This window comes from Bidens hawaiensis, unplaced genomic scaffold (assembly GCF_021521415.1).
Source record: "Bidens hawaiensis isolate Kalapana, Puna unplaced genomic scaffold, B.hawaiensis_p1.1 tig00002438_1, whole genome shotgun sequence".
NCBI lineage: Eukaryota > Viridiplantae > Streptophyta > Magnoliopsida > Asterales > Asteraceae > Bidens > Bidens hawaiensis.
The window spans coordinates 1783171-1806927 of record NW_027491134.1 but is presented as its reverse complement, the minus strand read 5'-3'; the positions used below and the strand labels follow the sequence as shown (position 1 = coordinate 1806927).

The 23757-nt window shown below is 42.0% G+C and overlaps 1 protein-coding gene across 2 annotated transcripts in view; it reads right to left on the bottom strand.

The window, feature by feature from the left end:
* LOC143619440 (protein MALE DISCOVERER 2-like) overlaps positions 1 to 23500 on the bottom strand; it is a 141848-nt gene extending 118348 nt beyond the window's left edge. The window contains exons 1-13 of one of the 2 annotated variants that reach the window (XM_077091372.1): positions 23268 to 23500; positions 23040 to 23172; positions 22747 to 22818; positions 21826 to 21969; positions 21547 to 21690; positions 20923 to 21018; positions 20782 to 20831; positions 20279 to 20680; positions 20013 to 20203; positions 19800 to 19932; positions 19561 to 19715; positions 19273 to 19461; positions 18135 to 18428 (exon numbers count right to left, since the gene is read on the bottom strand). In XM_077091372.1, the coding sequence (XP_076947487.1) occupies positions 18168 to 18428; positions 19273 to 19461; positions 19561 to 19715; positions 19800 to 19932; positions 20013 to 20203; positions 20279 to 20680; positions 20782 to 20831; positions 20923 to 21018; positions 21547 to 21690; positions 21826 to 21969; positions 22747 to 22818; positions 23040 to 23172; positions 23268 to 23373 (2076 nt within the window). In that variant the 5' untranslated portion in view covers positions 23374 to 23500 and the 3' untranslated portion in view covers positions 18135 to 18167. The remainder of the gene's footprint in view (positions 1 to 18134; positions 18429 to 19272; positions 19462 to 19560; positions 19716 to 19799; positions 19933 to 20012; positions 20204 to 20278; positions 20681 to 20781; positions 20832 to 20922; positions 21019 to 21546; positions 21691 to 21825; positions 21970 to 22746; positions 22819 to 23039; positions 23173 to 23267) is intronic. The other variant, XM_077091373.1, reaches the window with a different exon arrangement.
* Positions 23501 to 23757: the final 257 nt, after the last annotated feature.

The window sequence follows — 23757 nt, the reverse complement described above, 5'->3', positions numbered from 1 at the left end:
TCAGTCGAGCTTAGTTGAAGAAGGGCATTAAAATTAACTCAGAAAGAAATCGTCTACAAGTGAGTTCTAGCCCGTTTTCTGTGTTACGTTTTTCAGGGCTGTGTGCATACTATGACGTGTTAGATTAATACAATTACCTTAAATGGTAAGTGATATATGTTTGCGTATGAATGTGAATGATATGGATTGATTAACTAGTATGCACGTAGTTGTTATATTAGTTATGATTAAAGGAAGTAGAAGGGAAATGTAACAAAGGTAGGATTGTATGGTATGTTAGATGGCACCGAGCCCTAATAATAACCGAGGTATGTAGGGACTGGACCCTATAATATCCAAAGTATGTAGGGACCGGAACCTTGTAATATCCAAGGTATGTAGGGACTAGACCCTTATAATATCCAAGGTATGTAGGGACTGGACCCTTATAATATCCAAGGTATATAGGGACCGGACCCTTGTAATATTCAAGATATGTTGGGGACCGGACCCTTATAATATCCGAGGTATGTAGACAGTATGAAGTATGTATGTATGTATGTATGTTTAAATGATAGATGAACAGGTAAGTATTAATACGTATCTTCGGACGCGTATTAGTAAGTGAATGTAATGTATGATAATTAACTAGAGCTCACTCAGTGTAGCTGACTTTTAGTATGCACGCAGGCTTAAACCAATTCACGTTGGGTTCATGAAATGACAATTTAAACAATGTATATTAAGTGGCTTAATATTAGTTCTTATATTGACTTAAGTAATTTCCCGTTGGTTTAATTACTCAAATCAATTTAAGTACAAGCCATTTTGAGAAGCAAACAATATAAAATGAATCTTCTGCATACAACGATAACATGTAAATTCAGACGAATCATAATAAGATTCAATTTAAAATAAAACTTATCATCCACAAGATCCTATCATTCATCAAAATTAATTTTAAGCATATGTTTATCCAAATGACCAAATGCAGTTATTGCACATATACATCCGAATGAAAACTTTGGAAATCAAATAACATCAATTATTGGTCATGATAATAATAGATATCATATGATATCCGAATTAATGATATCTGATGCAATTTCTCTTAATTGGTCATTCGAAAAAAAAAATTAATGGAAACAATTTGGGTAAAAGCAAACACTTAATTTTGTGGATAAATCACAATTTAAAAGTCAAGATTGTTAATCTAGTGGCGCATGAAATTTCGTCAATTTGTCCATATTGCAAACATAATAAGGGTCAAGTTATTCTACAAAGAAGACAAAAATGAGAAAGATGAGAATGACTTATAGCCATAAAAAAAAGCCCTTCAAAAAAAATTAAAAATAAATAAATAAAAAATCATAACTCAAAATTTAATAAAAAAAAAGTAAAAACACAAAAATGTTTCCACCATCTTCCTCGTTCTTAAAAAACACTCGAAAAAGGCACTATTGAGTGAAAAAGACCATTGTGTCTTTTTGTTTATCATTATGTTTTGTGTATATTTTCGTCATTGATTGTGTCTTTTTTTCCTTAACATTGTGTTTTTTTTTCTTGATATTGTGTTATATTACTTAATATTGTGTTATATTTTGTTCAGCATTGTGTTAGATTTTGCGATTTATTGTGTCTTTTTTTAGTTATAATTGTGTCTTTTGTTCATTTTCGTCATTGTGTCTTTTGTCTCTGTATTGTGTCTTTTCGGAGGTTTTTTTTTGAACGAGAATGACGAGGGAAACATTTTTGGTTTTTAAACTTTTTTGTTTTTTTTATTATTTTGAGTTATAATTTTTTTTTATTAATTTTTTAGAATTTTTTTTAGGGGTTTTTTGTGTGGCCACAAATTCTTCTCACACTTCTCATTTTTCTCTCCCTTTATATTTTAACTTTGCCCACATAATAAATAATAATTATTTAGATATGAACATTGTATTTTTCAACTCTATATTACTTCGATTATATGAACGACCAATTTACTACATACGGCCAATCAAAAAAGCAATCGAACATTATGGAATTTATCAATTAACATGGCTCTGATACCACATGTTGAATCAATTTCAACATATGATATCAATTATACAAGTCCTAAATTAATCTATCACAAATAATGGATTGTAAAACAAACTTGATGGCGAAGATTCATTTCTTTGAGTGTTTGATGAAAATGATGCCATGACGGTGATCTTGATAATTGCCCTTCAATAAGGATGGATTGAATTATGGTGTTAGAGTATTTTGTCAGAGTGATCGCTTGAATGAATGATCGTTGTATCTTAAAGTTAATTAGGGCAACGACTCAACAATCCTTAACCACCATATTTACATATTAACCCCTTAAAGTATTAACTCACATCAAATTAGATACCTTTATTATGGGCTACACAAATTTAATCAATATATATATTAAATGGTCAAAAGCCACATAAATATTTCTAATAGGTTTAGCATCATACAGTGAGATAAGGTGTAAGGGTTATTTTTTTCAAGCTGCAAATTTTGGAAATATCAGTGATAATTGAAAAACAGATCAGCAGCTGGTTCTACTAAATTTGACACCAAGGGGCAGTTTATGAATTTTGATAGTTTGATGTTTCGAAAGTCAAAATCAGCAGATTAGTATTCCTCGGTAGTTCATTGGTCAATAGGTATTTTGGGCAGCTTTTATAATTTTTGGTATTGGACTTAGCTTTTGGCAACTGGTCATAGATTGACTTTTTGAAGAGGTAGGTCCCAGCAGAGCCCAGTTGGTCCCGCAAGACTAACCTTGAACAGGGACGTCTGCGCAAAGGCCATCTGCTCCCGCAGGACCCACCATGCTCAGAGAACCTTACGCGCAGTACGCAAGCTGTACACGCAGGGAAAGCCTCCCAATGGTAAAGTACCCCGCCTGTTCCCGCAGTTGCGGATACAAGCCATCAGGGAAGGCTACCCGCAGACAGCAGGGCTACACGCACAAGACACTAGATACTTCAGTAGTCACATGAAGGAATGAGCAAGGCGGGAACAATCCCGCCTAAATGAGCCAGTCTGTATGATTCTGAAAGATCTTTTGTACTATACCTACCAAGGTATGGATAGGACAGACGATCTGACCAGAACAGTCCATGAGCCAATCACAGGGTGACAGCTCACCGACAACAGTGCGAGGAGGAGCACCCTCTAGTACTGTTTGTCACTATTAGCAGCTGCCTACTCACCAACCCTTACTGTGGGGCATGCGCAGCCTACAGTTGGTGGAATAGTGTTACTGTTGGCCGTAACCTATTCACCAACCAGCATGGCCTGCGTACAATCCACAGTAGGTGGGACGTGCATAGTCTACAGTTGGTGGAATAGTGCAGCCGACTTTGTTACTGTTGGCCGTAACCTACCCACCAACCAGTATGGCCTGTGCATAGTCCACTGTTGGTAGAACAGGAATACTATTCAGCCGGCTGTACCTTCTAGGAAACCTACCTTCGGCTATAAATACTCCAACACATTGGAATGGTAAGACCATCTGCTATCCAGTTATCTAGCAATCTCTTAATATACACTTATATTCAGAGCAACCTAGTCTGATTCTCACGCCGGAGGGTGGTCACAAGGAGGAACCCCCCCCCCTTCTCAGTGACGAGCTTACGGTGTTTGTTTTGCAGGTCTCCTGAAGAACAGCCTTCTCAGCTAGATCTCATCCGTGGGAAACATTACTTAACCCCCAGATTATCTATAATCTGTACCGGGTCACTTAGTGTTTCTTCATTGGCGCCATCCGTGCATAAAAGCTAGAACTATTTTAGTTTTTTCACAATTTCTGAAGAAATGGTTAACGTTACTCCGGTCCAAAGGCCTGTAACCGACCAAGAAACCCCGATAACAACCCCAGCAACTGGGGGGAACACCGGCGGTTATACAATCCTTACGAACACTACCCCGACTACCCAAGCCGGGGCAAGTGCAGTAAATATTCCATTGGGGTTCACCGATACCCAGCTGGAAAAACGAACGAGGGTCCCTCGCCAAACACTAGATCAAGTGAAGGCGTGGGCCGAAGCACGGCAAAGAGAATTCCAAGCCGAATTGGATGAACGCTTGCGTACAGCTCAACAGGCCGACGAATTCGGCAGTACTCGCCAACACCTCAATATGAGCAGTGACTGCGAGTACTCAGACGACGAGTTGGAGTCCGATACCGACGTGAACCCTCGCCATAAGGCGAAAGGGAAGCGTAAGGAAACGGACGTCCAACCAAAAAGGAATTTTGGGGAAGCTTTTAAACCAATCGCGGAGAGAAACCCGCGTGACTTCTCCAAGACCTTTAGACCAACTGCTACAAATGCAGGAAAGTCAAAATTCGCAAGGGACATTGCGGAAGCAATCGCCCCGAGAAGTGCCAAACAAATGTCCAACATTGGCACTTATGATGGTCTATCCGACCCAGACGACCATTTGAACAGGTTCATTGCGGGGGCTACCGTCAGCAACTGGACGGAACCCACGTGGTGCTACATGTTCCAAATGACTCTGGTCGGAGCGGCCAGGGCATGGTTCGATCGTTTACCGATCCACCACATATATGACTGGGCGGACTTTCAGAACAAGTTCAGCCAGCACTTCAGCCAACAGAGGAAGTACACTGAAGAGCAGTGGACGATCCTCAACTGCGTGAGAGAGGAGGATGAATCTTTACTGGACTTCATCACTCGCTTCAACTCCAAAAAGCTTAGTCTCGGCAACATAAGTGAGGATCTGGTTCGCGCCGCCTTCATCCAAGGCGCCGAATACCCAGAACTTATCCGCACATTGACGGGTAAGGATGGCATGCCATCAACTTGGGATGCCATCATGACGGCGGCAAAGCGCTTTGCCGAGACGGAAAAGCAAATGGGAAGGGATCTTCCCCAGAGTACACACCTCTACACGCAGAGGACAAGAGAGAACAATGTCCGGATCGCCCGGCAGAACAAAAAGAGGAGGCTAGGTATTTGGCAGTCAAGGGTAAACTTTGACACCTCATCCAGCTCTCTCCCTCTTGTTGGCGGAAGGGATAACACACACCCTTCAAACCGAAAACACCGGTGGACGCCACTCACGAAGAGCGTCACGGAGATATTTGCCACGGAAAAATTGCCATGGCCAAAAGCCCCATTGATCCGGCAGAAACCTAATGCGGATCAAAGCAAATCCTGTGATTTCCACGGGACAAAGGGTCATGGTACTGAAGAGTGCACATCCTTGAAGGATATTATTGAGACATTTGTCAAGGATGGAAGACTTGCACATCTCGTGGCATCAATCAGGAAGGGAGGAAGGAATGACAACCGGTACAGAGGTAACGGACGGAAGCCCGTCGACATCAGCATCAACATGGTTCATGTTAAGGTCAGAGGAAGAAAAAGGCGAGTGACAGAACCATGCGCGTGGAAGGAAGCTGAGGTGCGCTTCCCGCGAGTGCCAGGAGGCCCCAGCAAAGAAGGCCCCATCGTCATCAGAAGCCAGCTGGGGCATTACATCACTTCCCGCACTCTTGCTGACAACGGCGCTTCGTCGACAGTGATGTACAGGCAGTTCTTTGATAAGCTGGATGATGAAGATAAAGAACGCTTGGAAACGGTCTACGCTTCAATGGAAGGGTTTGACGGCAGTACAGAAACCCCCCTGGGTATCCTATCTTTCCCCGTTACTCTTACTGATGGGAATCATTCACGCACAGAAGACGTGGATTTTGTCGTGATGAAAAAGCCACACCACATGTACGACATCCTATTCGGAAGAGACGGGATGGCAAGATTCAATGCCTTGGTATCTTCAGTCCACGGCATGATGGGATGGCCAACAGCTGAGGGTGTAGCGATGATCTCTGGCATTCCCCAGGTATGCATTGCATCTGTCTCATCTAAACCCAAACCGAAAAAGGCTAAACCAACCATCACTGAACCGGAAAAATGGGCCTTCAATGGCAAATACCCCGACCAGGCCGTTACCATTGGACCAACAATCGTTGATCCCACCCGCACATTACTCAAACGCTTACTGCAGAAAAACGCTGACATCTTTGCGTGGGCACCAGCTGACATGACTGGTGTACCCCGAAGTAAGGCGGAGCAAAAGCTCAAGTGCGATCCGGCTGTTACGCCAGTCGTACAAAAGCGCAGAGTAATGGGGCCTGAACAAACTAACGCGTGTAGAACCCAAGTCAAGGAACTCCTTGACGCAGGCATCGTACGCGTTAGTAGATATCAAACATGGGTTGCAAATCCCGTAATGGTACCGAAGAATGACAAACAATGGCGCATGTGCATAGATTTCAAAGATTTGAACAAAGCATGCCCCAAAGATTGTTATCCGTTACCAGAAATTGATCTCAAGGTGGATTCGTTGGCACCATTTCGCCTTAAATGCTTCTTGGATGCGTATAAGGGGTACCACCAAATCCACATGGCCATAGATGACCAGGACAAAACCGCATTTCGGACGCCCGATGGTACATTTTGTTATAAAATGATGCCATTCGGACTTAAGAATGCAGGGTCCACATACCAACGACTAATGGACAAAGAGTTTCATGCCCAAATCGGGAGAAACTTGGAAGTCTATATGAATGATTTGGTCATCAAAAGCCTCGAGCCAGAAGCGATGTTGAAAGACATTGAAGAAACTTTCAACACGCTCCGAAAAATAAACATGAAGCTCAACCCGAGCAAGTGTTCATTTGGGATGGAAGAAGGGAAGTTCTTGGGAGTCATTGTTACTAAAGATGGCTTCAGAGCGAACCCTGAAAAGGTCGAAGCCATTGTTAAAATGGAATCACCTACCACCATCAAACAGGCTCAGACACTGAATGGACGACTAGTCGCACTTAATCGCTTCTTGGCAAACCATGCGGATAAGTCGTTTCCTTTCGTGTCAACATTGAGAAACTGCTTGAAGAAAACGCACTTCCGCTGGACACCAGAAGCGGAAGCAGCTTTTCAGGAGATTCGGTCACGCTTGATCGAACTTCCAACACTTACAGCACCACAAGCAGGAGAGGAGTTAATCCTATACCTTTCCGCAACAGATAGAGCAACCGGGGCAGTCCTGCTAGTAGAACGAAAGGGCATCCAGATGCCAATCTATTATGTTAGCCGTGTACTAACAGACGTAGAAACCCGGTACTCTACCCTCGAAAAATTAGTCTTAGGACTTATACACGCTTCACGCAGGTTAAGACGATATTTCCAGGGTCACCCAATTACCATTCTCACCAACTTCAAACTCTCAAACGTTCTAGGCAAACCCGAATTATCGGGACGTCTAGCCAAATGGGCAATTGAATTGGGAGAATATGCAATTAAGTACAAGCCAAGACCAGCCATAAAAGGCCAGGTCCTGGCCGATTTTATTGCAGAAGTCCCCGCTTCGCGGGAGAAAGAGTGCCAGGAGGAGGCTCAACCCTCCCCAGCACAGGACATCAATGATGTCTGGCGACTCTACACTGATGGAGCCGCCAGTAACGAGGGTTCAGGCGCAGGGTTAAAATTAACCAACCCAGCAGGCCAAGAATATACTTACGCTATTCGGTTGGATTTTCCAAGTACGAATAACGAAGCCGAATACGAAGCATTCTTGGCCGGTTTGAGAATTGCGCGTAAGATGGGAGTGAAAAACTTGGAAGCCCACGTGGATTCCATGCTGGTGGCCAACCAAATAAATGGGACGTACATGGCTGTGAACGACACAATGGCCCTGTACCTCGCCCAGGAAAAAAACCCTCATGTGTGATTTTAATGATTGTAAAGTCATACACGTCAAGCGCAGCGAAAACAAATCTGCGGATGCGTTAAGCAAGCTTGCGTCACTAGCCTTCACCCATTTGGGAAAGGACATCCGCATTGAACTCCTCGAAGCACCATCAGTCCCGCACAAGGAAATTTGTGTCATCCAAACCGGTACAGAAACGTGGATGACACCGATAATAAATTACCTTGCAGCAGGAACACTACCAGAGTCAAAAACACAGGCAAGAAAACTACGCTGTAAAGCACTAAATTATCAACTTGTCAATGACATCCTTTACAGACGTAACTTTCTTGGCCCACTCTTAAGATGCGTGGACAACCAAGATGCTGATTACCTCCTAAGGGAAGTACACGAAGGCATCTGTGGGGTACACGCAGGTCCCCGCGCTGTTGTAGCCAAGCTAAACAACGCGGGATACTTTTGGCCGGGGATGCATACGGATGCACTGGCATACATCAGAAAATGCAGGTCTTGCCAGCTTTACGCACCCAACACGCACCGCCCGAAGAATGAACTTGTTCCAGTCACTTCTTCATGGCCATTTCAGAAATGGGCCATCGATATGACAGGCCCATTTCCCACGGCAGCAGGAAATGTTCAGTTCCTAGTGGTAGCCATCGACTACTTCACCAAGTGGATAGAAGCAAAACCTTTAGCCCAAACAACCGCAAAACATATCAAAAAATTTATTTGGGAATTTATTATTTGTCGTTTTGGACTTCCACAGAATTTGGTGAGCGATAACGGCACCAACTTTGCTGACAAGAAGCTACAACAGTGGCTAAAAGAACTTCAAATCACCCACACCTTTACCTCAGTGGCACACCCGCAAGGTAATGGTGAGGTGGAAAGAGCAAACAAGAGCATCGTCGATGGCATAAAGAAAAGACTCTTGAAACACAGATCCGGCTGGGTGGACGAGCTTCCGCACGTCCTTTGGGCAAACAGAACGCTGAAGAAGGCCAGTACGGGAGAAACCCCGTTCAGTCTCACTTATGGCACTGAAGCCATGGTCCCAGTCGAAATTGGTTTACCCTCACCAAGGGACTTGATCCAGCCAGAAGACAATGATGCGGAAAGACGGTTAGACCTTATGCTAGCCGAGGAACGCAGAGACTTAGCCGCAGTGCGTGAAGAGAACTACAAACGACAAATGCAAAAGTACTACAACACGCGGGTAAAACTCTGCAACTTCAAGATAGGAGAATACATACTGCGTAACAACGAGGCTTCAAACCAAGAGCGCCCGGGAAAGCTGGCCCCGGTTTGGGAAGGGCCATACATTATCAAAGAAGTCCTGGGAAAGGGCGCATACCGGCTCGAAAGGCTCGATGGCACTCCCATCCCAAGAACATGGAATGGAGCTCAATTACGCAAATGTTATATGTAGATCAATTCCAAAACTTGTAAAGAAAAGGCCTAGAGCCACTTCTAATGGAAATGATTCTCCTTTCATAATGTGTTTACCTTTATCCTTATGAACTTCCCACTAGTGCCGGTATTTACCGCATAAACAGGGAGAAGTAAGTCGTTACGTGTGTAAGGCGGCAAAACCCGCATAAACACAACGTTAAGGGAAACCTACACGCAGGTATGATGTAAGTAAAGTTTAGCCATCCTTGTAAGTGCAAGTGACGGTCCTACCCGCACAATCACGAACAAAGAAGCAAAACTTCAACCTATCATCTACCACGTTCAAAGGTTATCCTAAAAAAAAAAAAAAAAAAAAAAAAAAAAAAAAAAAAAAAAAGAGGAAAACCTACACGCAGGTCAGATATGGGTAAAGTTTAGCCATCCTACTAAGTGCAAGTGACGGTCATACCCGCACAATCACGAAAGAGGAAGCAAAACTTCACACCTATTATCTACCACGTTCAAAAATAAGGTAAACCTACACGCAGGTCAGATGGTAAAGTTTAGCCATCCTACTACGTGCAAGTGACGGTCCTACCCGCACAATCACGGAAGAGGAAGCAAAACTTCACACATATCTACCACGTTCAAAGGTTAACTTATTCTAAACACTTGGAAAATTGCTAATTTAAACTTAAGTATGTAAGTCATATAACGTTTATAAAGCAAGGAATCCAATGAATCAAGCGGTCTTAGCCGCGCAAAGATTTACATTTCATAAATATTCGTTACAAGAATGGCCGGGTAACTACCCGCCTACAAGAAAGTAAATCTATACAAACTAAATCTATCCTAGTAGCGGGAAGGGATCTTCAGGATCAGGCTTCAGGGCCACTTCCACTTGGACCAGCGCCGTCAGTAGAGCGTGGCTGTTCAAGATAAGCCTTAAGGATAGGTAACCCGTCATCAGCAGCAGCAATTTCATTCACCTTCTCCACCACCGGATGCGGGAAGGCGGCGTATTGATTTACTGCTTGGTCATATATGGCTTCAGTATCTACATTGTACAAAGGGAAGTTGGATGGCGGGACGCCTTTCTCAACAAACCCTAGACCAAGCAGGAAGCCGACCCGTTCCCCATCCTCGTGAGAAGCGTTGAGGGCTGCGCTCATTGCATCGTCGTAAGACGTCTCTGAAAAGACCCGATGCACAACCTGCATAAGAAAATATACAAGTGTCAACACCCTATCTACAAAGAAAAGCGTGAAGACATGAAGATAGACTTACCTGAGACAACGCTTCTCGAAGAAGCCATTCCTTGGCAACCAGAGCTTCTTTAAGGGCGGCTTGAGCTTGGGTGCAGGCGCGTTCGGCTTCGCTTTTGTTAAGGTTGGCAAGTAGCACTTCCTTTGCGGCAGCCTCTTCGACGCCCTTAAGCTTCCGCTCTGTATGGTCAAGCACGCCCCTCTGGTCCAAGATCTCCTGGAGCTTCTTGGCATCTTCCATCGCCAAGGCATCATGAGCGCGTTGGAGAGCCTCTAATTTGGCCTTGAGCTCCTCGTTCTCCACGCGTAAAGGCTCAGCAACGGCTTCAGCCTTGGTGGCCCTCTCGGTCGCGTTCCTCGCAGTCTCCTTAGCTAGCCGAAGCTGTTCGTTAACAGCTTGGGCAGCCTTGGAGCGGGCCTCGAGTCGCGCTTGAACCTCAACCTCGAGGGCCTTGAAGGCCTTCTCCTTCTCTGCAGCAGCTGCGGACAGCTTTTGGTTCTCCTCCCGAAGAGCCCGCGCTTGGGATACTTCCTTGGCGCGAGCTGCTTTCAACTTGTCATTTTCACGACAAAGCAGCTCGACGCGCGGCTGCATCCGGGCTTGGAGAACTCGAAGCTCGTTGGTTAGCCTACCCTCCTGGTAGCTAGCCATGGCTTCCCCCAACGCACCATGGGGAGTAGCGTGGCGAGCCCATTCCACGCACTCCACAGGGGTACGAAGGGTTGTTCCTCGGCGTATGTTCCATCGAGGAACATACACTTCATTGGAATCCGAAACTGCAGAAAACAAAAAGCAGTTAGGAAAAGATGATAAAATATATAAGTAAAAAAGGGCCAAAGGAACCCTACGCACCTGTAGGGTCAATTACAGGCCGATAGCCGCCGAACCCATCACCTGAACCCAATGGAAATCCATCCAAGAGGTCAGGCAGATGGGAAGGTGGCGGAAAGATGCGAGAAGCCCCACGCGTACCTGAAGGACCGGCCGTCGTTGCCGATGACGGGGGCATGGTAACAGCCGCCGTAGTCGCCGCCGCGGTCGCTGCCCGCAGAATCCGCGGCAAAAGTAACCGCCGGCTCTGTGAAGGATGCTGTAAAAATTGCACTCACAGCCGGCGGTGACGTCATCTCGGCTGGAACAGTCGGCTCAGAATGAGCAACTGAACCAGCGGAAGCAGGCGCAGGCGCCTGGGTCGACGCCTCAGGTAGGCTGACCAAGCCTACCGTCATTGGCGGAGAGGTTGTACTCGGCCCCTCACCCTGGAATGCGCCAACATCCACACCTGCGTAAAGAAGAAAAGTGTTAAAAAGACTTGAAGATTAAACTATGAAGATAAAAGCTAAGAGAGTTGTACTTACAGGGTTTCTTCAGCTTGAACGTACGGACGGGCGGGGACGAACCCGATGGAGCCGGTCTCTTGATGCCGGTCACCGTCGTCGTCATTGGTTCTCCAGAGGTAACAGTCGTAGCCTCCGGAACAGTGGTCTTCTCACCACCGGGCTTCCCCCCACCTCTTCACTATCTGACTCAGTGTCAGATAGGAGCACTGGATCGGCTGTGGAGGCCGCCTTCTCCTTCCCTTTCCCGCCGGCAGCCCGCTTCTTCCGCACTAACGAAGGACCATCTGCGGATTCCTCAGAAGAAGACAGGGTGTAAGGAATTCCAGCAGCGGGTACAGCACTGAGGGGTGGAGGAGAGAATAACGCCTTACCTGGCCGCCGGTGGCTCAGGATCTCGTGGCCCAGCGGATAAACCTCCACAAACCGATCCGCTGTTTGCTCCAGGATGGGCAACTCGTTCTCAAGAGCACGAGTACCCATCCGCACAGGATCGTCAGCTTCCCGCGGGTACAGGAGCGACTCCAAATTGTTCCCCTCTGAAAGAAAAGAAACAGTTAGAAGACAAACTCATATCAGCAAGAAAGACAAAACATACCATAAGGAGTATAGTTCAAACCGTATTCGAGAAGGATGGGAACCTGAGACGCCTCCTTCCACACCCGGCTCATCCCCAGCATCACCATCCCGGACTCCGCAAACCGGTAAACCGGAGATTGGACCAGGGATATCTTCGAGAACCATTCCGCCTCCTGGTAGTTGGGGGCGTGAAGGCTCGGAATTGCTTGGCCATTTTTAAACTTCATGGCAAGGGGGACGGCGCGGGCGGATATGTAGAAGAACTCCCACTTCCACGATCGGAGACTGCGCTCGGTCGCACAAATCTTTAAACCCTTGATACGGGTTGTCAGGGTGTACCACCCCTGGATGCACCTCCAAGTATAGAAGGTCATCAGGCGGTCCACATGGGGCTCGATGCCCAGAATCCGGCACACCCACTCGAAGTGGCGAATCTTGGCGACCGCCATAGGGTGCAGCTCGGTCAAATGAACACCGTGCCTCTCAAGGACACGGTAAACAAACTTTGTCAATGGGAACCTAAGATTCCCATAGACAAAGAATGCTGCATAAACCCCGATCTTGCCTCTGGGGGCATCGTACACGGTCTGGTGGGATTCAGGAAACTCAGGCTCGAGAGGATCGAGCATGAACTTCCTAACAACATACCGGTACTGATCGCCGGGCAGAGCACACTGGCACTCGCCAGCAGTACTCCTATCATCGGTCGTAGGCTCGAAATCATGTGAGGACATCTTGCAAAAGGAAGAAGAAAACGATTTCAGGGGAATGCTCGACTAATTAGAGTATTCACCGGAAATCGCTGTAAAGATGAAGAGAAAATGTGAAAGTATGAATTGGAAAGGATCCTCCACCCCCTTTATATACTAATCGCAATTAATGCGGTGAATTTAATGCGGAGGAGAGAGATTGAAGGTGCAATGAAACTATGACGCGTGGCAAAAAGCAACCTGGCAACAGCTGTCAAAAGGACGCGTGCCAGTAATTTCGCGGCCACGCGCCCGAAAAATCGCGCCCACACGCCTGAAAAAGCATCTGGAATGACCATGTACTGTCACGTCACCATAACTTCCTGCACGTCCTGACACAGTCAGAAGAAACCGTCGCACGACGTTTCAGATGTTTGGACTGTTCTTATCCTTACCAACCTTTCGAATTTCAAAATTCAAAATTCAAAAAGATTCAAAAGTAAGCGGGAAAATACCCCTTACCTTGGCAACCAAGTAACCATAAGACGGATGCGGGTACAGTGTTAAGGCAAAACCCTTCACATACCTAGCACCCGCAGGGAATTGAAGCCAAGAAAACCCCGGCAACAAAGTAACTATAAGGCGGGTGCGGGTACAGTGTTAAGGCAAAACCCTTCACATACCTAGCACCCGCAGGGAATTGACGCCAGGGGTACCTTGAAAGTAAAGTAACTGTAAGACGAGCGCGGGTACAGTGTTAAGGCAAAACCCTTCACATACCTAGCGCTCCGTAGGGAATTGAAACCAAGAAGGATCTTTTGGGCAATGCTTGTGGAAACGGAAATAACATCCCCGCATAGCGGGAACGTCGAGAACTACAATGTTTGAGGCTCCAGGATGGAATTGGTGGTTTAAACATAATTGATCACTATGTTCAAAACCACTAAAACCTCAAGGAGAATCCACACAAGTGAGACTCAACGCTCCTGACTTGCGAGAAGGTTACATACCTACCCGCATCATACCCAAAGATCAAGCAAAAAAATCGGGAATTTTTGCAAGTGACATTAGGAAATCCGCGGGAAGAATCCCCACGGAGAACCTTAAAACTAAAAACCTTTTCAAAACCCCTTGCTTAAAGTCCAAAAGTTCACCTCACTTTATTGAACATTCATGAGAAGAACATTGGACTGGGGGGACTTGAAGAGGTAGGTCCCAGCAGAGCCCAGTTGGTCCCGCAAGACTAACCTTGAACAGGGACGTCTGCGCAAAGGCCATCTGCTCCCGCAGGACCCACCATGCTCAGAGAACCTTACGCGCAGTACGCAAGCTGTACACGCAGGGAAAGCCTCCCAATGGTAAAGTACCCCGCCTGTTCCCACAGTTGCGGATACAAGCCATCAGGGAAGGCTACCCGCAGACAGCAGGGCTACACGCACAAGACACTAGATACTTCAGTAGTCACATGAAGGAATGAGCAAGGCGGGAACAATCCCGCCTAAATGAGCCAGTCTGTATGATTCTGAAAGATCTTTTGTACTATACCTACCAAGGTATGGATAGGACAGACGATCTGACCAGAACAGCCCATGAGCCAATCACAGGGTGACAGCTCACCGACAACAGTGCGAGGAGGAGCACCCTCTAGTACTGTTTGTCACTATTAGCCGCTGCCTACTCACCAACCCTTACTGTGGGGCATGCGCAGCCTACAGTTGGTGGAATAGTGTTACTGTTGGCCGTAACCTATTCACCAACCAGCATGGCCTGCGTACAATCCACAGTAGGTGGGACGTGCATAGTCTACAGTTAGTGGAATAGTGCAGCCGACTTTGTTACTGTTGGCCGTAACCTACCCACCAACCAGTATGGCCTGTGCATAGTCCACTGTTGGTAGAACAGGAATACTATTCAGCCGGCTGTACCTTCTAGGAAACCTACCTTCGGCTATAAATACTCCAACACCTTGGAATGGTAAGACCATCTGCTATCCAGTTATCTAGCAATCTCTTAATATACACTTATATTCAGAGCAACCTAGTCTGATTCTCACGCCGGAGGGTGGTCACAAGGAGGAACCCCCCCCCTTCTCAGTGACGAGCTTACGGTGTTTGTTTTGCAGGTCTCCTGAAGAACAGCCTTCTCAGCTAGATCTCATCCGTGGGAAACATTACTTAACCCCCAGATTATCTATAATCTGTACCGGGTCACTTAGTGTTTCTTCACTTTTGAAAGTTAAACCGCAGCTTTAAAAGAAACAAAATATTGGTTATTAGAAAATATGCTTGAGATAATTTTACCATTAGAATAATTCAATTAAGTACATCTTTGCTACCAAAACACTATGTTAGATCAAGATGACTGTTAACATTTTATATCTTTACTTTCACTTTAATAGTCAATTTTCATTTGAGTTTCAGATGCATTTCCTTGATCTTCAAAATTCTTTAGACACATATTTTGGTTCACAATTATAGTGGTTTGCTTTTCTTTTCTTTTCTTTTCTTTTGTATCAGGACTTAATTACCATCTATGTTATAGATTGTGTGTATTTGTGTTTTGGTAAACAATCTTTGGACACATGTTGTATGTTATTTAGGTGATTGCATAGTTGTTATTTCCAAAAATAAAAAATAAAAATCCGTTGAGTCTTAACTAAGGATCACAAAGCATCACATGACGATGAACAACGTAAAAGGATATAATATAAGGTATAATCAAGTTTGTGAATATACTATACTTATAAATGGGTTTTTTTTTTTTGAATGACAAATTTCTTTTTTACTTTTGTTGTCTATGGCCCTTGGATCCAAGACCTTCCAACCCAACATTTATATAGTACTAATAATATTGTATATTTTGTAGTGATATTTGAAGAACTATAACGCATAGGTTATCATATTTCGTTTCTTATTTCCTTAGTTTAACAAATTCAAGTGGTCGACAACAATTATATGTCATGATATGCTTAATACTGATGATGCGATTACACAAAACCCATCAGCTTAATGCCATGATCTGGGTCCACAAGCATGAATCGGGAAAGTTGTCGAAAAAAGGAAGAGTTCACATAAGCCGAAGCGTTTTAAGTAGCTAACTATTAAGTTTTTTTAATTTGAATATCATTAATTTTTAAAATCCAAACCAGGACCTACATGAAAAGGATTCTTGAATTATTGAGAATTGGTTGTAGCTTTCATTAGTGATATCATTTCTCCACGTTATAAAAAGTTTTTATTTATATATTTTAACTTTTACTTATGCGTTACTTAATCCTGTTATTTGATGGTTTGTTTTTGCCAATCTATGTTATAGATAACTAGTATTGTACCCGGCGCGTTGCGCGGGGGCAGCTGGTAAAATCTCAACGTTGAAACCCGAACGTTACGTCGGCGAGTCGACGCGAATTCAATCGGTATCGTTTATGTTCGCCATGGTATAGACACCGTTGGTAAAACCTCAATGTTAAACCTAAAAAATATATTCATCAAATTAGCACATAAAACATAAATTATAAATTGTTAACACGACGTTTGTTTGGTCGGTAAAACCGGGCGATGGTAAAATTCAAGCGTTGTCATTCGCGGGCATTGAGACGGTAACTGGTCACAAATTCGGTGAGTTTTGGCTACGTTCGTTATGGTACCGAAACTACAAAATGGAAAAATATAAAAAATGAGTGGACCAAAGGGTAACGTCGGTCGGTAAACTCATGTGTTGGTAAAACCCGAACGTTGTCAGTCCCGGGCGTTGAGGCAGTAAGTTTATGCAAATTCGGTCGGTTTCCGTCACTTCCATTACGTTATTGAAATTGAAACAAACAAAAAATTATCATTTGGTCGGCTTCCATTATGTTCATTACGGTGCCAAAACGGAAAACAAAAAAAAACAAATTCCATGGACAGGTAAGGTGCCGCCAAGTGGCCCAATGGCAACTTAGCAGCACCAAACTTATCCTTTATATATATTAGATAATAATTGGTTGTTTATTTCGAAATTTTTTGTACCCAATCCCGTGTATCACACGGGTTTATAACCTAGTTATATATATAATAAAAAATTGGTTTATGTTGGGTTGTGAATGATAGTGAAAAGTTGAAATGTGTTGGGCTGTATAGGTGAAAGAGATAGAAATTATTATTTTATTTTTTTTATTGAAGATTGGGCTATGAATAGATGTAGTCTAATGGTTGGTAGATAAGGTAATATTTTTAAGTTATTAAAAGAAGATTGTATGTCTCTTATAGCACGACATATAGTTGCATGACATTGTAAGAAAACGGGGGGTCTACTACACACAGATTAGTGTTCGTTGTGTCCTCGGACCCACTTTAATAACGTAACAACTACATCGATCATACTAGGAGAGCAAATGTGGTGGGACTAGCGGCCAAATATTTTCATCATATGAGACAATATGAACACATCGGCCAAATATTTTCATCATACGAGACAATATGAACACATGTAGACCGAGACTCTAACGATACTCAACAAACCTTCGCATGTAGACTCAGACAATACACAACAAACCTTCACATTCAGACCTAACCCAAAGAAAACAAACCGAAGTATACTTCAAACCTTCATCTGAAAATAATTGACAGTGAAAAACGGTTAGGTTTTGGTTTCAAACCAAAAAACACAAATTTGAACAAGTTGCTTGTTAGTCGAATCAGATTATCGATTCATTGTTGTCTTTGGTTTTGTAATCGGATAAATGTTGAACAGGTTTGTAACTTTATATAAATAGAAAAGTTCATAGCCTAACACATAAATTCAGGTTCCTCGGCTATTACCATTTACTGAGCTCCACCTACTTCGGTTTCGTTTAATCAATTAGCGACCTTCCTCAATGGCCGGTTTATCTAAAAACAGTCCATACTAAACAAGTATTAAGCCAACTGGTTTGTTCGAAAACTTTCAACCTTACACATATAACTAAACTTTCTCAGAAACCAATTCTCGCTAAATTTACACTTAAAATACATATTCAGCATTAATCTTGGTTCAAACGATATCATCGTTACCTCAGGAAGCTTTACGCACACACAGGACACAAGCTGTTAACTCTCGACAAACCATCCTCAAAAAGATAAATCAATTCACGCACAAGGGACACAAACTACGCTGATCAAATTCTACAAACACCAATAACAAACAGAATCAAGTATCTTTGGTACTTGTTTGTTTATGCTGTCTCGCCCGATAAGATCTGAAGTTCGGCCCACCAAAGAGGCGAGAGTCTAGGAATTGCTTGATCAGGTGAAATCTTTAGCACTTCCTTCAATTTTGTAACCACTTCTTTCATTGTCGGTCTCTTTCCAGCATCCTGCTGAATGCATTCTTCAATAACTTCACATATCAAGTCAAGTTCATGTTGCTTAAAGAATTCTAATGTCGGGTCGATTATGTCACTCGTTTTTCTTTCATTGTTTAGATACTGTGCAGCCTGCACAGATAAATGAATGATTATCACTTCAATTCTCACAAAACCCGTTAAGAAAAATCACAGGCTCCCACCAATATCCTAAACTCCTATCCTAAATGAGCTATAGATCAGTTTAGTCAAAGAATTCAATAACTATTAAAATGAGATCAATAACTAATAGGGCTGTAAACAAACAATACTGAACCAGACCAGACGTTCATGTTTGTCCGTAAAACATTTGTTGGACAAGCGAATAGTTCACAAACACAAACCGAACGTAATTTGTTGATCGTGTTCGTTTATTAAGAAATTAATTTTGTTCGTGTTCTTCTGTTTTCGTTCGCTATATTTATAAACGAACACAAACGAAAAATAAATAGACATAAATCAAACCAAAATAGATATAAATTCAAGTACTAGGATTTCTAGTATATAAGTTAAGATGATAAACAAATAAAGGGACAACTAAACAAACGAGCGTAAACAAAACATTAATGAACGAACGTAAGTGAGATCAACTAACACCTTTCACAACAACTGAACAAGCGCAACCTCTGTTCATGTCCTTTCATTATTTAATCAAACAGATTTCCTTGTTCATTAATTAAACAAACAAATATAAACGAACGGTTTGCGTTCGTTTACAGCCCTTAAGATCATTTATGTAATCATATTCGACACATTAGTTGTATAGGTATAAAGATTTGAACAATTGGAGACCAAATTTCAGGCCAACCCAACATGTTTCAACCACCAAACAATACCTTTTTGACCCATTAACCGACCCCAAGTGTCACCATCTCAAACTACCAATCTGAACATTAATCATTGGTACAAGACAGCTTTTAGATATACGAGGTCTTACCCAATCTACAAGAGGCACTTGCTGGTCTGAATGAGGAAGCTTGCCAGAAATGATTTCAAGCATTAAAATACCAAAACAGTAAACGTTTGTCTCGGTGTTAATAGGCGGTCGCAGTGAATGCTCTGATTCATAATCTGCAGATACCTTTGCTTTTGACATCAAATCTTTCCAAAAGCCCTTCTCCGCAACCTGAGAAACCACATTCTTTTAGTAACTTCTTCATTTCTCACTAAAATGTTATAACATTTGGTAATAATTGTAACAAAAAAAAAAGAAAAGACGATTTACTTTGGGTGCATAATCATCTGTCAAACAGATCATTCTTGAGGTCAAATTAGTGTGAGGTACGGGAGGATCCAATTCGTGCATGTATTCAAGACAATAAGCGGTTCCCATTATTATTCTCATCCTCAAACTCCAATCAAGATGTTCAAGCTCTTTAACTGTAGCAATAACATCAATTTCTATAACAAAAAAGCATCTAAAGAAACAATATTATAAAAGTATTTTAAAAAGTGAGTAATCACCATGTAGATGCTCTGAGAGTGAGCCATTAGTAGCAAACTCAAAAACCATCATCCTGACAAAAGGTTCATCATCCTCACAATAACCGAGAAGATTAACAAAGTTTTTGTGATTCACTCTAGACAATGCATCAATCTATACAGTTTGCAAAAAGATAAATATGTTAGATACATATTATATAGATGGTAGATACCCTATATAATAGATAAACAAACCTTCTTACGAAACCCTAATTCTGAACGTTTTGACCAGTCTTTGAGACTGGAAACGGAGGTCGATGCTACACAAATCTCGACTCCACTAGATAATGTTCCTTTGTATAGTGTATACCCGTCTCTTGTTTCAATAATATTGCTGAAATCCTCACATGCAGTTTCTAGCTCTGTTCGATTTAGCTTTGGAACACCTGCAACAATATATAATTATTTATGGCTAATTTATTGCAAGCCCAAAGTTGTAATGTAACTAATGTATGGCTTACCTGTAATAAAAGCTTTCTGCAATTGTCCACTAATACCAGTCCTCCAAGGACCTATGGTTTCAACTGCTCGGCTTCTACACACACACCAGAGCACTATGGCAAGGATAATAAGCAAAAGTATACAAAAACTTATTATGACCCAAATCTTCCACTTATCTCTTTCACTTTCTGGAGTAAGATTTGGTGGTGGTGATGGCGGTGGTGGTGGTGGTGGTGATGGTGGTGATGGTGGTGGTTTGGGTACAGCGGGAAATGATCCACTGCTTCTAGTCGTTGGGAGAGCTATGATCTTAGGTGGCACGATCTTGTCCCTTGGAGATGGTACAGCTGCTAGGTTTGAAGATTGCTCTGCTAGCTTTCGCCGTACAACATTTTCCACCATTTCTGCTTCCGGTTCACCTACTGATTCACACACACGATGAAGATACCAGAAATACATAATAATATTAGTATTCTTCTAGAATATGGTGACCCAGTTATGATCATGTGTTCTTTCAACTTACATTTTTCATTAATAGTGCAATTGGTTGAGGGGCTTCTGTGAATCCTGAAACTTTGGTGAAGAAAACAGATATATAATAAACTATAAGTATAACATAGAAATGAAGCATGAATTTGCAATTTAATTTGACAAATCCCCTTACAGTTGGAATAGATTGAGGTAACCAATAACTATTTCTTTGATTTGTGTTAGAAGAGAATCAGCTTTCTTTTGAAGTTTAGAACCACCCTGCCATATGCTGTCCACATACAACACAAATTTTCAGCACCAATCACTCATATTAAGAATGAGGTGTGGAAACAAGCTTTAAAGCTTCATTTGGTGATTGTTGCTTGAAAAATTGTGCACAAGATTCAAAGGAGTTTGTTTGGATATGTGTTTTGACAGAATATATGATAAAGTGATTACGCGGCTATTTAAAGGTGATATAATCGGTTTGACCTCTTACTTTGTATAGGTATGGCCTTATTGCAGTTTTGGCCCCAAACTTTCAGAAACTACAGATTTAGACCAATAGTTTTCACCAAATGTTAGAAAGCATTTGAGTCATTTCTTACAAATGTAACAGAAAAGTTAACTGGCATCCACTTTAAGAACCTAACGTGTAATAATTTCACTATTGGTCTAAACCTGTAATTTCTCAAAGTTTGGTCCCAAAACTGCAATATGGCCATACACAGGGACCGTCGGCGTAATTGGCTCATCCAAACAGTGACTAAATAGACATCCATAAATAAATTTAATATAATAATGAGAAGTGTCTTACCATCTTCCAAACTTCCTATTTAGACATCCAATCCCGTTAGCAACGAAGGATAAAAGGTTTTCATCATATTGCATTTCATAGTGAAAGTTGGGAGTCCTGAGTTCCAAGGGTATAGAGCCTTCAAAATTGTTGCTACAGAGCAACCTACAGTAAATTCTCAATAAATAACTATAATCTTTATTGAATTGTAAAAAAACTAAAGTGCTGATCTAAATTTGATATAAAAATTATTGGATGAAAACTCAGAAGAGACCAGAGGGACTGACTTATTTCACTTACAACCATTTTAGTGAAGGCATCCTTCCTAGCTCTGATGGAATATGCCCACTAAAGTTATTATCCCTCAAGTCTAGCACTTCCAGCATCATCAGTTCACCAAACTCTTTTGGAATAACTCCCGAAAACTTGTTCTGTGAGAGAATACTAGTCCAAAAAGAAAAAATGAATATAAAAAACAATAAAATATGATTCTTAATAAAGCTATTTGACTCACATCTAGCAAAACAATATTAGCCATAAGCATCGATGATGACAATTTTAGACCAACATTCTGCATACCATAATTCCCTAAAAGGACTTACTTTTTTCTCAACTTACATCTACTATGCCATTATAACATGAATAAAAGAGGTCATGAATCTTTATTCCAAGTTTGGTTCATAGTTATTAAAAGCCATCGCCTCTTGCGGCCTAGGCCCATTTTTCAGGCGAGGCTCAATAAATGTGTTTCTAGTTCCTAGGCAAGCGCTTCAGCGTTGTCTATGATAGAAACAAGCATGAGAAGATAAAAGACAAGCAAAAGAAACGCAAGGAATACGGGTAGATCTAGGAGAGGTCAAAGGAATTACATTGAGCATTTTATTATTTAAGTTCTGGAATTACAGTTGAATCTTGACGATCTGAGAACTTTTGGTACTAAATTAGATGATATTAAATGTTACATAATAGCTTTTTTTTATTTTATTTGAAGAATAGTATTATCTTTCATACACATAAGATATTTTTTTTATTTTTTTATTTAAGTGCGCCTTTTTTCTTAGGCCCTCGCTTTTTTTGCTCCCAAGCCCCGTGTGAGGCCTATGTGCCTTGAGTGAGCCTAAGGCATTTGATAACTATGGGTTGATTACAATAAAAAAAACTACAAAATACAAACAGCAACATATTTATCAAAACACACTGACAAAATAGAAGAGCACTCACAGGCATCTCAAATGTGTGAGGTTCCCAATCTCAGGTGCTAACACTCCTTCCAAAGAAAGCCCATTGAGATCCCTAGAGACGAAAACAAAAAGCACATCAAAACTCATTTAAAAAAAATATAAATATTATCTATCAATTATCATATGCACAAAACTTAGTCCTACATATTAATCCGATGAGTTATTGTCAGCACTCAATTCACTCAAAAGACTAAAATGGCTATAGTTTATCATTTAATACCCAAAACTAACTACCATATTCCATAATATCAAAAGAATAGAGGAACAACTTACAGCACATGAACATTACCATCGACACAATGAACATTAGACCATGAGCAGGGATCATGGCCATTAGGATTCCAGCTTGTGAAGGCACCAAATGGATCATGAGATACTCCTGCCTGAAAGTCCAACAAAGCCAGACCTACATTCCAATTGCAAACCACCTAAATCACGTTAAAACTAATAAATAATACACAAAATTCCACCAATAAGTTTTGTAAAAGATTGTAAGCTTACCCTCGAGGTTCAGTGATGAACAGCCTTGACTTAAAACAAGAATCAAAAGCAAGAAACAATATAAACCGAGTTTATATGTTGTCCATCTAGCCCTCATTGCGCACATAGGCAGCCCTAGTTTTTGCCAGCTTTATATTGCCACCTAAGCCTTCTTGATTAACCGATTACACAGACCTTGAGTAATCACTCAAACCATACAAACACCAATTCTTTCTCTCTTGACAATAAAAAAGAATAAATAACAAACAGTAGTCTACACAACAGAAAAACTATATAATTTCTCACTAGTCAGTCCTATAAGAAAATTCTATTTTATAAAAATACAACAATAAAAAATGCCCCTCTTCAACTTCATGATCAAATTGGGGTCCTTCATTTTACAGGTTTCTAAGCTATTTTTGTTACAACTTATAACACTTCCTTCTGTCACATTTGATGTCACCTGACAAAAGTTGCGATCTTCATTGATTCAAATAGAAACTAAAAAAAA